Source organism: Coregonus lavaretus (genome assembly GCF_964263955.1).
Source record: "Coregonus lavaretus genome assembly, chromosome: 22".
Taxonomy (NCBI): domain Eukaryota; kingdom Metazoa; phylum Chordata; class Actinopteri; order Salmoniformes; family Salmonidae; genus Coregonus; species Coregonus lavaretus.
In genome coordinates, this window is record NC_140009.1 from 34,989,903 (window position 1) to 35,003,998 (window position 14,096).

Here is a 14,096-nt window from a genome sequence, read left to right on the forward strand (position 1 = left end):
CATTCAGAAATATGGCGCCCTTCAAATTCAAATACTTCTGGCTTCATGCGCCATTGGGAGTTTTCCATAGGAATCCGTGGATGATGTCAGCACTATCACTATCTACTGGTTTTAATGTCTGTGGTTAGAATAAGCCGCCTCAATATTTGCAGCCATAGGTGATAATATCTTTCTAGGACCTGATCCGTCGTCAGTATTGTGGAACAATTCTAATGTTAAGGTAAGATTTGAATGGAGAAAGCTGATCCGAGAGCAGCGTTGCCTTTCTTTCGATCCTATCAGTATCGACACACGTTCTCTCTGCGCGGTGTTTTGGGAAACGTATGTTACATCCTTCGGCCATTGTAGGGAAGATGCATTGTTAAAACACTTGTAAGCCAAAGTTCCATCGGGAAACCGGGGCCAGGTCAATAGCTGGTGGTGGAAGATACTGTTTCTGTTTCTGGATCTGACTGCCTGACTGGCTGACTTCCATCCCCATAGACTACCCATCGTCCCATGTGAACCGCTTCTTCATCTATTCTACACTTGCCAATCAGCCTTCTGCTTCATTACATATGCCTGAGAGCCCCATACACAGCTACAGCTGCTCTCTGATGATCAATAAGAGTGTGTGTGATCAGCTCTACTTCTCTTATGGTGCTTTTTTATTTATTTGTATTTATTAGGGATCCCCATTAGCAAGGCAGCCGCTACTCTTCCTGGGGTTCAAACATATTAAAGCACTTACATCACATATAAAACAAAATATAAAACAGTACATCATATGACATTATTACACCACTTCCTATCTACAATACAACATGTTTAATACCACCATACAACAATATCACAATGTGTGCGTATGCATGTGTCTGTATCCTTGTGTGTGTCTCTTCACAGTCCCTGGTGTTCCATAAGGTGTATTTATACCTGTTTTTTAAAATCTGATTCTACTGCTTGCATCAGTTACCTGATGTGGAATAGAGTTCCATGTAGTCATGGCTCTATGTAGTACTGTGTGCCTCCCATAGTCTGTTCTGGACTTGGGGACTGTGAAGAGAGCTCTGGTGGCATGTCTTTTGGGGTATGCATGGGTTTGCGAGCTGTGCGATACACATTTCTGTTCTCTGCAAGTTCATGGACAATAAAGTACATCTTATCTTATAATCACAGTCTTAAAAAAGAGAGGAGTGAGTGTATAAGATTTATATCTCAACTCAGTAGACATATGTCTGTCTGGCATCAGTGGATCTATCAGGCTCCATGTCCAGGCAGCCACAGCACTGAGCACAGACCACTCAATCTCTGTCAGCTCTCCAGACAACCGACGCACATCTCCAAGACACCACACAACACGAGAGGCTCAGAATATGATCTGCAGCTCAACTAACATCATGACTCTTAATCCCATTACTTTACTGTGTCATTGGTAACACTTTACTTAAGGCTGACAGGTATAATAATGCTTTATAAGCACGTGTGAGCCTTTATGTCCTTCTCTCCAACAAGGTGCATTATGATATCTATATGCTAAACTTAGAAAAAAAGGTGATATCTAGAACCTTCATCTTCTCTTTGAAGAACCCTTTTTGGCTGCAGGTAGAACCATTTTTGGTTCCAGGTTGAACCCTTTTGGGTTCCATGTAGAACCCTCTGTAGAAAGTGTTCTACATGGAACCCAAAAGGGTTCAACCTGGAACCAAAAAGGGTTCTACCTGGAACCAAAAATGGTTCTCCTATGGGGACAGCTAAATAACCCTTTTTTCTAAGAGTGTACATACCTGGCTAATCATTAGTAAGTAAGCCTTGTCTGAGCCAGAATGGCCCATAGTGCATTACCCCTTACTCCATCTCCTTAATGCCGAGTGCCAAACAGAGAGGCATTGGGTCCCATTTTTAGTCTTTATTATGACCGGGGATTGAACCCCCAACCTTCCAATCTCAGGGCGGACACTGAGAAGAGAACACTGATTCTTGGCTCCACATTCTGTATAAGTCATACTCAACAGACATTTACATCATTTAGCAGACACTCTTATCCAGAGCAACTAGGGTTAAGTGCCTTGCTCAAGGGCACGATCAACAGATTTTTCACCTAGTCAGCTTGGGGATTCAAACCAGCAAACTTTCAGTTACTGGCCCAACACTCCTAACCGCTAGGCTACCTGCAGACCATATCGTCTGAATTGAGACGAGCTTGTTTGTAAATTTGAATGTTTTATTTTACACCATCTATGCTCAGTGGGCAGTCAGAGGGATAGGTAGAGGGATATCATAAAGGAAGGATAGTCCTACAGTGAGCCAGGGCAATGGAGGACGAAAGAAAAAGAACATGACAGAGACGTACCACTTAGAAAACATGACAGTAAAAGGATGGCAAAAGAAGACACGGTGGTTGACATAAAGAGAGAAAGAAATCAGGGAATGAGGAGAGGAAGATAGATGTGTGGGCTGAGGGACGAGGCAACAGGGAGACGGGCGGTGTGAGGGCCAGACTGAGATCACACCACAAGACAGATGTATAGACAAGACATGCCACATGTCATGATGGCCAGACAAGTGAACAAGGCATTAGAGAGAGAAAAAGAGAATGGGTCTAGACCAGGGCTCTCCAACCCTGTTCCTGGAGAGCTACCGTCCTAATCTAGCACACCTCATTCTAATAATTAGCTGGTTGATAAACTGAATCAGGTTAGTTACAACTGGGGTTGGAGCGAAAAGCTACAGGAGGGTAGCTGTCCAGGAGCAGGGTTGGAGACCCCTGGTCTAGACGTTGTATTCGTGTACTAAATATCGATGTCTGTTTGAGTTACGTGAAATCAGTATACTCATTAATTAATCCAGAGACTGTCATGTGATGTGATTCCTCCAGGGGATATTTCCCATGTTAACTCCACCTGTATGTGTCTGTGTTTGTGGTAGTTTTCCTCATTGCTGTTAGGGGACATGACGTGGTTGGAGCTAGAGGTTATGGTGGTGACATGGTGGTGACATAGTGACAGCAGTTTTTCCCCTGCCCTTGCCATCAATGGTCTTGCCTATACTAATGCAGCCATGCTTTAGAATATATCACGGAGAGGTAATACTGTATGTTATGCTATACTTCTTAAGCGCAACATCTCCCCTAACCCCTCATTAACTTTGTGGTGGTGCTTTCATTAATCGATTAATTTATAGTCCCACGCTGACGATCTGTACATTATCTGGAAATTATGGGGGCGAAGTGGTGGGGACCTCAATACAATGTGCAATATGGACATGCTGCCATTATTCCCTTTGATTTAATATATCCCTGGGTCTTTCTTATCTTTAATCCCATAATCTTTTAATAGATCACCTGAAAGGTCAAGCGATTTCATACGGCCGTGTTAAAATGTCAGTCACCTGGCCCACTCTGTAATGACCAGCACCTGTATTAACTCTAAGTGACATGGGTTGTTTCCCAAATGGCATCTTATTCCCTACATAGAGCACTACTTTTGACCAGAGCCCTAATGGACTCTGGTCAAAAGAAGTGCACTAAATAGGGAATAGGATGCCATTTGGGGCGCAGACATGGATATGGTAGAGCTGCTGAAATATAACATAATTACCCTTCAGAGTACTATAGCTAAGGAAGCTCTGGCTCTGCCTATATATGGTGCTTGACTCTGTATGCATGCTGGATTTCAATATGAGCTAAAATGGGTGGGATTTCTGTCTAATTTGAAGACGTGATGTAACCTGTATTTGAGACTTCAAGGCAACCAATAAAAGAGTTCATGATTATGAAATATAAATCTCTCAAAATAGAGATCATGCTCTTTCCATGACATAGACTGACCAGGTGAATCCAGGTGAAAGCTATGATCCCTTATTGATATCACTTGTGAAATCCACTTCAATCAGTGTAGATGAAGGGCAGGAGACAGGTTAAAAAAGGGTTTGTAAGCCTTGAGGCTGTTCTGAGGGAAAAAGGGGGTGCAACTAGGGCTGTTACGGTGACCGTATTATGTCATGAAGGCAGTCAAATTCCACGTGACCATTTAGTCACGGTAATTAGGCTTCTCCAAGCTCTGATGCTGCTGATGGTCATTAGTAGCCTACCAAACTTGCTAACTGCCTAGTACTCAGCACTCTATTGTCCCTCTAATCACTCTGACATCAATGCAAATGTATTTCAAAATATAATCAAACACTTCATGAGACAACATTTCAATAGGCTATGCAATTGCGGGAGAAAACCGAGTGATGGCCTCTACTAAAAAGAGGAGGATCAGCTTTCTATAGGCTAGGCCTACTAATATTAAGCACATTGCTTATATTTACAACAGGAGTATAGCCTACCTGGCTGGCATGAAAATAAACAACAGGGAAAAGCGTCCTCCATTCGCTATTTAAGTGCGTAGATGACGTATTTTTTCCTGCTGCTCCTGTTTCGATACAGGTGCATTATAATGGTCCATTCTAAATCAAAACAAATGTCACACATATATTATTTAGTATATGTAATGACAAGATTAAATTAAGAATAGTCTGATGGGTGACAATATTAGCCTATCACTTGTGAATTATATATTATCACTTGTGAATGATGCCCAGCATAAGAAACAATGCCTTTTTTTGCAACTTTTTCTAATCATAGTCGCACACCTCATGTAGCCTAGCCCATAGGCCCATATGTTTAAATAAGGAATTGTATCACAACTAAAGTGGCCAAATAACTTCTTAAAATTAAGCACATTAATCCGCTTTACAAGGGGTGTAGAGCCTAACTGGCATACATAAGCAGCGCGTGAGTTTCAAGTTTGGGGAAGGTCATTTTCACCCTAAAAATGCACCTTTATAATAAAAGCATTACATGCATAATTGCATTTGCGGTCACTTTTGATAATGGTGTTTTCCGCTAATGTAACATTCACGCTTATAGCCTACTACCATGTGCGCATTGCTTCGCTTATAATGTGAAGAAATAGCCTAATAGTTTATCAACATTTTAAGCTAAACGTTCTGATCTGTTGCGTCAGCCACATTGCGTAAAATTTTTTGGGGGATGCTAGTGGTTGTATTAATTTAGGATCTAATGCATTCCACAACTGTCCCAGACTATGTTCTGAATATCTATTTCTCGCACAGAATAGAATAGGTCGACCTTTGTACTATGGGGGATAGTAGATTGGCATAGGCTAGTGCTTTTGCTGTTCGTTAGGCCTGCTCATCTTGTTGGCTGACGAAAAGTACAGTGGGGAAAAAAGTATTTAGTCAGCCACCAATTGTGCAAGTTCTCCCACTTAAAAAGATGAGAGAGGCCTGTAATTTTCATCATAGGTACACGTCAACTATGACGGACAAATTGAGGAGAAAAAATCCAGAAAATCACATTGTAGGATTTTTAATGAATTTATTTGCAAATTATGGTGGAAAATAAGTATTTGGTCACCTACAAACAAGCAAGATTTCTGGCTCTCACAGACCTGTAACTTCTTCTTTAAGAGGCTCCTCTGTCCTCCACTCGTTACCTGTATTAATGGCACCTGTTTGAACTTGTTATCAGTATAAAAGACACCTGTACACAACCTCAAACAGTCACACTCCAAACTCCACTATGACCAAGACCAAAGAGCTGTCAAAGGACACCAGAAACAAAATTGTAGACCTGCACCAGGCTGGGAATACTGAATCTGCAATAGGTAAGCAGCTTGGTTTGAAGAAATCAACTGTGGGAGCAATTATTAGGAAATGGAAGACATACAAGACCACTGATAATCTCCCTCGATCTGGGGCTCCACGCAAGATCTCACCCCGTGGGGTCAAAATGATCACAAGAACGGTGAGCAAAAATCCCAGAACCACACGGGGGGACCTAGTGAATGACCTGCAGAGAGCTGGGACCAAAGTAACAAAGCCTACCATCAGTAACACACTACGCCGCCAGGGACTCAAATCCTGCAGTGCCAGACGTGTCCCCCTGCTTAAGCCAGTACATGTCCAGGCCCATCTGAAGTTTGCTAGAGTGCATTTGGATGATCCAGAAGAGGATTGGGAGAATGTCATATGGTCAGATGAAACCAAAATATAACTTTTTGGTAAAAACTCAACTCGTCGTGTTTGGAGGACAAAGAATGCTGAGTTGCATCCAAAGAACACCATACCTACTGTGAAGCATGGGGGTGGAAACATCATGCTTTGGGGCTGTTTTTCTGCAAAGGGACCAGGACGACTGATCCGTGTAAAAGAAAGAATGAATGGGGCCATGTATCATGAGATTTTGAGTGAAAACCTCCTTCCATCAGCAAGGGCATTGAAGATGAAACGTGGCTGGGTCTTTCAGCATGACAATGATCCCAAACACACCGCCCAGGCAACAAAGGAGTGGCTTCGTAAGAAGCATTTCAAGGTCCTGGAGTGGCCTAGCCAGTCTCCAGATCTCAACCCCATAGAACATCTTTGGAGGGAGTTGAAAGTCCATGTTGCCCAGCGACAGCCCCAAAACATCACTGCTCTAGAGGAGATCTGCATGGAGGAATGGGCCAAAATACCAGCAACAGTGTGTGAAAACCTTGTGAAGACTTACAGAAAACGTTTGACCTATGTCATTGCCAACAAAGGGTATATAACAAAGTATTGAGAAACTTTTGTTATTGACCAAATACTTATTATCCACCATAATTTGCAAATAAATTCATAAAAAATCCTACAATGTGATTTTCTGGATAATTTTTCTCATTTTGTCTGTCATAGTTGACGTGTACCTATGATGAAAATTACAGGCCTCTCTCATCTTTTTAAGTGGGAGAACTTGCACAATTGGTGGCTGACTAAATACTTTTTTCCCCATTGTAAATGTGGACAGTTCTTCCAATATCTTCAATATGCACCTAGGAAAAGCAGTTGCGTCCCCGATGTGTCTGTCTTCACTTGTAGCCTGTGAGAAAGACCCGATCACGTGATGGAGCGCACAGCACTCAGGGAGAAGGGCACAACGGCCACTGGCCGCAAAAGGCATGGATTTCTTTAGGATGCATTACGGCCACACAAAGGGGATGCCGCCGTGAAAATCTAGGCATGATCAAGTGCTTGTCAAATTGTGAATGAGTGACTGATGTAGTGTGTACAGACTGCGCAAAAAAACAGGTGAAGCAGAATGCCAAGAGTGTGCAAACCTGTCATCAAGGCAAACGGTGGCTACTTTGAAGAATCTCAAATATAAAATATAGTTTGATTTATTTAACACTTTTTTGGTTACTACATGATTCCATATGTGTTATTTCATAGTTTTGATGTCTTCACTATTATTCTACAATGTAAAAATAAAGAATAACCCTGGAATGAGTAAGTGTGTTCAAACTTTTGACTGGTACTATATATATATATATATATATATATATATATATATATATATATATATATATATATATATATATATATATATATATATATTAACAAAAACATATATGGGGATTGGAAATTATGCAGACAATTGCATTGATGGAAACTACAATCTTTCTGCAATATTTAAGCTGAAAAAAAAAAAAAATATATATATATATATCTCAAGGATGATCAATGGAAACAGGATGCACCTGAGCTCAATTTTGAGTCTCATAGCAAAGGGTCTGAATACTTATTTAAATAAGTATTTATGTTTTTTATTTTTAATACATTTGCTGAAATTTCTAAAAACCTGTTTTCACTTTGTCATTATGGGGTATCGTGTGTAGATTGATGAGGAAAACAATTAATTTAATCCATTTTAGAATAAGGCTGTAACGTAACAAAATGTGGAAAAGGGTAAAGGGTCTGAATACTTTCCAAATGCACTGTATATATACAAATCTGGGTACGCAACCAATACACTTTTATTTGATTTTAATTACATGTACTTACCTAGTAGTCTAGACTGTTATTGTATAAGACTGTTTATGTAAAATACCAAAAACAAACCGTGAGTAGAAGAAGAGAAACCTTACCATATGTTATCAAAATTTACAATTTATCCCAAAGTATAATATCTTGCAAATTGAGATATTTTGCATATCACAGTAATGCCACTTACATAGTAAACTGTATTTATAAGAAGGTAGTCCACTAGATGTTGTTGGCACTCACCCTCATTCATGTAAAATGCCAACAAAACTCTAGAAAACAGTGCAATGCTAAAGTAACTTGTTTCCCTCTAATACCCAACCAAGAGTCCTCTTGGGGTAGCGAAAACCTTTTCAATAATTTTTTTTTATTTCTACTGCAGCAGAGAGAGAGAGTCCCCTAGGTAAGTTTAAGAGCTACTTTTCTATTGGCTTCGCTCTAATAGGTCAGTATATCACTGCCAATGAATCCTGTCAGTTTTATCACCACTGAACCAAGGCACTACAGATAAAAACAAGACTTTGTATACCCCCACATCTCCCTGCTGGTTTCACAGAATAGCCATGCTTGATCAGTTTGTTACCCTAGCCACCCCCAGCCCTCCTTCACCATCACCCTCCTCCTATCAACCCTCTGGTCCTTCTGTTTTCTCTTTCTCCTTTCGTCTACCCTTGTCTGTCTCTTTCTACACACACATTCACACATCCCAGGTTGTATATGAAATGACAGTGCAGCTGCTCCCCCTCCCTCCCTCCCTCCCTCCCTCCCACCCTCCTATCCAGGACCGTTTACCAGAGACTCTGTGATGAAAGGGCCAGACCCAGCCAGACACAGCGCGAGAGACAGCCCCAGGCTCTAGGCTGGCCCCAGGGGCCCCATTGCTCCTCACAGCCCCAAGATCAGCTCAGTGTGGCGGCCTCACATGGAGGAGCTCACTCCCCCTCTCCTGGCCATCTCCATCCCCCTGTTGCTCTCTCTCTCTCTCTCTCTCTCTCTCTCTCTCTCTCTCTCTCTCTCTCTCTCTCTCTCTCTCTCTCTCTCTCTCTCTCTCTCTCTCTCTCTCTCTCTCTCCCGCTCTCTCTCTCTCTCTCTCTCTCTCTCTCTCTCTCTCTCTCTCTCTCTCTCTTGCTCCCACTCAACCCCCACCTCCACATTCATCTCCTTCATAATCCTACCATGCCTCCCTCACGTCTGTTTGTCTCTCTGTCATTTCACCATTACCAGCAAAAATAGCAGACCTACATAAATAATCCTTTCACATATTGGAGCAATATTTCTACCATAAAAGCCCCTGCACCCAAATATCATGCTTTATACATGCATAATAAATCATGTTAAAAATCGTACAAAATAATAGACTTATAGTGTTGAATGCTTGGGGAAATCAAAAGTGGCCACATTCCAGCATTTTTAAGTGCAGACTATATGCCTGAGGAACAAAGCACCACTTCCCAGTTTGCCCAAAATAATGCGGAGGATGACATATGCTGGGTGTCAATGGGAAGTCACAGTAACACAGCATCACGGTCACCAGCAACATGAGATGCTAATGTAATATTGGCTTGTCACTACGGACGTCTATCAGAATGACCAGCTAACCTTTACAGATGACAATCAATCGTTGTTGTTATTTAAATGATATATGAGAAAACACATTGCTAAGAGTAAATATATTTAGCATATATTTATTGTGTATATATCATTACCTTGGTCAAATCTATGTTTATGTTATGGTAACAGAATATATTACCTCTACAGTGGAGTGGATGAATCAGTTAATTAATCTGATTGGTTTTTAAACTGTTAACCACCACATATAGCATATACACCACTACTAACAGCCACATACAGTCGCTGACTCTATAACATATCTAAGATGTAATAAAGTTTGACCAGTAGACTGTAGCCGTATGGGCGCCATAGCCATAGCTCCATACACACACACACACACACACACACACACACACACACACACACACACACACACACACACACACACACACACACACACACACACACACACACACACACACACACACACACACACACACTTAATTAATCTGCCTTAGAGTTGACACTGGACAGCCACACAGGGCTTAACTGAACCTTTAGCTGGCTGGCTGGATGTAGACATGCTTCATGTCCAGTGTAGACTCCGTGACCTGCGTCTCATTTAGAAACAACTACCATACGGACACTGACCAGAGCATGGAAAATAATTGAGGCATTGATAGATGTACAAAGTCATCAGCAGGTGTCTGGAAACAGAATGTAACTATGTAAATGTTGAGTAAGAAGTAGTTATAATGTAGCACCATAAATGAGAGAAGCATGGTGGGTGTGTGGGTGTTCACATTGATTTTCAGGATGGAACGCATTTTCTCCAAGTTGATATTTTCAGACCAGCTCAGTGCCCTTGTGGTTATGAAGAATGAATTTTCACAACTTTGATATTTTGTGTTTATGAACCTTTAAACCCACGGCTATAGACAGACACTATGGTGCGCATCCCAAATGGCACCCTATTCCCTATAGTACACTACTTGAGCCCTATAGGCTGCAGTAAAAAGTGCATTATATAGATAATAGGCTGCCATTTGGGACACACACAACTTTCTCACAAAGTTGCAATACTGCTGCACCTGCAGCAATGGAAGAAGATGTCCTTTGACTCTAAAGTCAGAAGGAATACAGCCTGTTGGACACAGCGGCCATTTTGTACATACTGTACCATCAATCGACTGACAGGGATATAGCCTCAGGCATAGAGCTCTTCTGCCTCAGTTGTTCAGAATGTAATGCACCATTTGGAGGGTTCGAAGAGTGAACATCAGGTAAAAGAAAGATAAGACTTGGACACGAGACAGCATACAGAGTTCAAAAGGACATTACTTTATTCTTGGTCAGGCAACCACCATCTCAATCAGTTTATGTGACAGACGGGAATTAATAGACACAGGTCAGGCATTTCTAATCAATGATCTCCAACTCCAATTTCAACTTTTACAAGAATAAGACCACACAGCAGAACAGTAGTGATTCATTTACACCACACTTCTATCTACATACATCTAATCTCTCACGTGGACAGATGCATGTAACATAAATGGTATCGTAGCGTCTGTCAACAGACTGTGGGAAGCAACAACTAACAAAGAAACATTGTCCTGGTGTGCTGGTTTTTCGTCACTGACCATTTGGACAAATCCTCAGATGCAACTAGGCAAGATTTTAGCTCTAGGTTTCCGAGATTAAGTAAGCGAAATACATATCCCAAAAAACTGTCTGGGGAATCGACTAGGCTGCAGTCAAGGTAACTCGAAAAATAATCTTCTTATATTTAGAGTGGAACATAAACACTGATATTGTGCTGGAGATAATGAATATGAGGGTAAAAAGTGGTGAAGTGTCCCTTTAAACTGATTTCTAATATGAGATCTGATCTCTATATAAACTGTTAAAATAAATGGGACCACCTGATGGTTGTGAGATGGACCTGGGTCTCTGTGACGTTAAATAATTGAGTTGAGTGAAACTATAATTTATGGACAATCAATGGACAAGGACGAGTGGAGGGAGAGGGGGGTAGAAGTGGAGGAGAAGGGGTAGAGGGAGGTGGGGCAGAGGAGGGGGTAGAGGGTGGTAGAGGCAGGAGAGGGGCATACGGGGGGGTAGAGCGGAGGCAAGAGTGGGGGGGTGGGGGTGGTGTTTCAGGGGATCTAATCTAGGAGTTATGAATGATTTAACAGGGTGATGAGATGACTGGAATGACAATATATCTGATATCGCTAACTGGTAGCCAAATACATTTACTCAGGCTTTGGACACATTTAAAGGACTAAATGCCACACTGTTAAAAGAAAGAGTAAGGTGACTGTCTGATTAATTAAGATGAAAACATAGCCGTGTTAAAGTCCTCAAATTAAATCCCTGTGATTTATCCCACACCTCTTCTTTTCCTCTCCAATTATTTGTTCCTCTTCCCACCATCAGGCCCTCTATCTTTAATTAGTACCAGGGGAAAGAGAGAACAGGGAACGAGGGATGAGTGGATGAGTGGCCTGTCAGTTTCACTTTCATTATTTATTTATCTATCTGACGTGTAAGCTGACTCGTCCGCATAGTGACAGCCTGTATCCCAAATAGCACCCTATTCCTATGGGCCCTATATAGTGCACTATATAGGGAATAGGGTGCCATTTGGGACGCAGGCCTGGTGTATGATATCGACTCATTTTACTTTCCTTTGGCGAAGACCGACGGCAGCATACTGCCACTTGTCATTTGGCTATGGCTTGTGGGAATGCAAATATTAGTAGCTGTGATTTTAAAGTGTAAATTGTGATTTTAAAGCATGACTTCTCTTTAATGAGGGAAAATATTTTCTTAGTTCTATATTTTGCTGCCGTGTTGCTGCGGCCCATAGATACAGGGAAATGTGATGTGAATTGAAAGTGACCGATGATGTATAGCAAAGGTGAAAGTGAGTCAATTAGTGATTCTGAGGCAATGGTCAATGGAGATGTGTTGCTTGGACAAACATACATGCACGCACGCACACCCACATGCACACACTCTCTCTCTCCTACCTGTCCATTCTTCTTCAGGTCGGCCCACATGCTGGTCCCATCTCCGCCCCTCATCAGAACATGGTAGGTGAAGTAGTAGATACCTGGTAGAGGACAGGTGAACTTCCCAGTACTAGGCTCATAGTAGTTCCCTACATTGGTCACCTCATCATCAAACTTCAACACCTCGCTGCCCTCGTGCTGTTTCCTTAGCCCTGCATAGAAGGCAATCTTGGGGCTGTAGAAGGAGGGGACGTAACCATTAGGTCCAGGGCCGGGAGGCCCCTGTGGGCCTGGCTTGCCTGGTTCCCCAGGGGGCCCTCGGGCACCTGGAGGACCAGAGATCCCAGGGACCCCGCTGTACCCCGTTTTCTTCCGTCCAGGGTAGTCCGGTTGGGGGGACACGGCTGTCAGCTCCTGGCCTGGTTGGGCAGTACTATATGGGTCACAGACCATTCTGCAGCTCCCCAGCATCTCATAATGGGTCCCCCCTCCGCCACTTCCTGGGTTAGCTCCTCCCCCTTTGGTGGTGTGGACCAATAGGGGGATGGCGATCAGGAGGAGTAGGACCATGGCCACGCCCACGGCGGCTCCGATGACACACTTCCAGCGGCTGAGACGAGAGGAGGCCAGGGTCAGAAAGTCCTCCTCCCCTTTAGACGGAATGGTGCCGGGTGCCAGGGTGAACTATAGAGAGACAGAATATGAAAGAGTGGAAGGAGGGATGGGTGGATGAAAGACTAGAAGGAGTGTATGGAGAGGTTTGGCTGCTGTATGAATGTGGTGCTCTTAGACTAGGAGAACAGGCATCAGCAGCCAATAGAGAGGGTCCGTTGAGACACCATGAGTAGAATGTGGGCGAGAAAAGGAAGATAGCGGACGGAGAGATCAATGACAAAGGGAAGAGAGGAACAACAAGGGAGAGGGGGATGACGACGGGAAGGGGTGGTGAAGGAGCAGGATTTAACTCTTTTAAAATCAGTGATCAGACAACACTGTGTTGTAGTTGTTCTGGACAAAGATCTGGTTTGGATTGTGTTGGATAGGTTAGAGAAAACATCATTTATTTCATTTAGCCTCTTTCACCCGTTTTTTCCAGTTCTTGTCTTCCAGAGTTCTTCTTCGCTTTGATCAAATTCCTTCTCTTTTCTGTGCATCAAACATCAACCAAACCCAGCTCAAGAGAAGGTACAATAGTTAACTTATGACATCAGAACTTATCCAGAGCTCACTGATTCGATATCAGGTGCCAAATTCAGCTAATTATGTACTGTAGTTGGCAATTGTGGTTTGTTTAATAAAGAGTAATTCACAGTCTCTTCTTCAATAGAACACTTCTGCTTTCCTTAATGTCCCCCTAAGAAGGACAGAATCTCACCTAATAGAGGTGTCTCTGAACTAAATGTGTCATGACTGAGAGGGAAAAGATGGGAAGAGAAGGAAAAAATAAAGTCGATGTATTCAGAGTTCCCTTCCTGTCATAATCATTTTAGTCCTCTGTGTTTATAGGGTGGTAGTATTATAGGGTGTCCTGGTTTAATTGGAGGGTGCCGGGGAGAGGAAGCAATAATATCTTTATTTTGTGATCCAAGGTATATTCCTCTATTCTGGGACTCACAAAGTCTGTGGAAAGATGAAGAACAAAAATACATTCATATAGTGTTTCTATTGGTTGAGCTTTTTTTTATTATCCCATCCAAT

General features: G+C 42.4%; 1 protein-coding gene across 1 annotated transcript in view; it reads right to left on the reverse strand.

Moving 5' to 3' along the window:
• Positions 1–12,971, reverse strand: part of LOC311149368 (complement C1q-like protein 4) — a gene marked incomplete at its 3' end in the record, with an annotated part of 20,122 nt that extends 7,151 nt beyond the window's left edge. The window contains exon 1 of the mRNA XM_084186536.1: positions 12,417–12,971. Within this exon, the coding sequence (XP_084042662.1) occupies positions 12,417–12,968 (552 nt within the window). The 5' untranslated portion in view covers positions 12,969–12,971. The remainder of the gene's footprint in view (positions 1–12,416) is intronic.
• Positions 12,972–14,096: the final 1,125 nt, after the last annotated feature.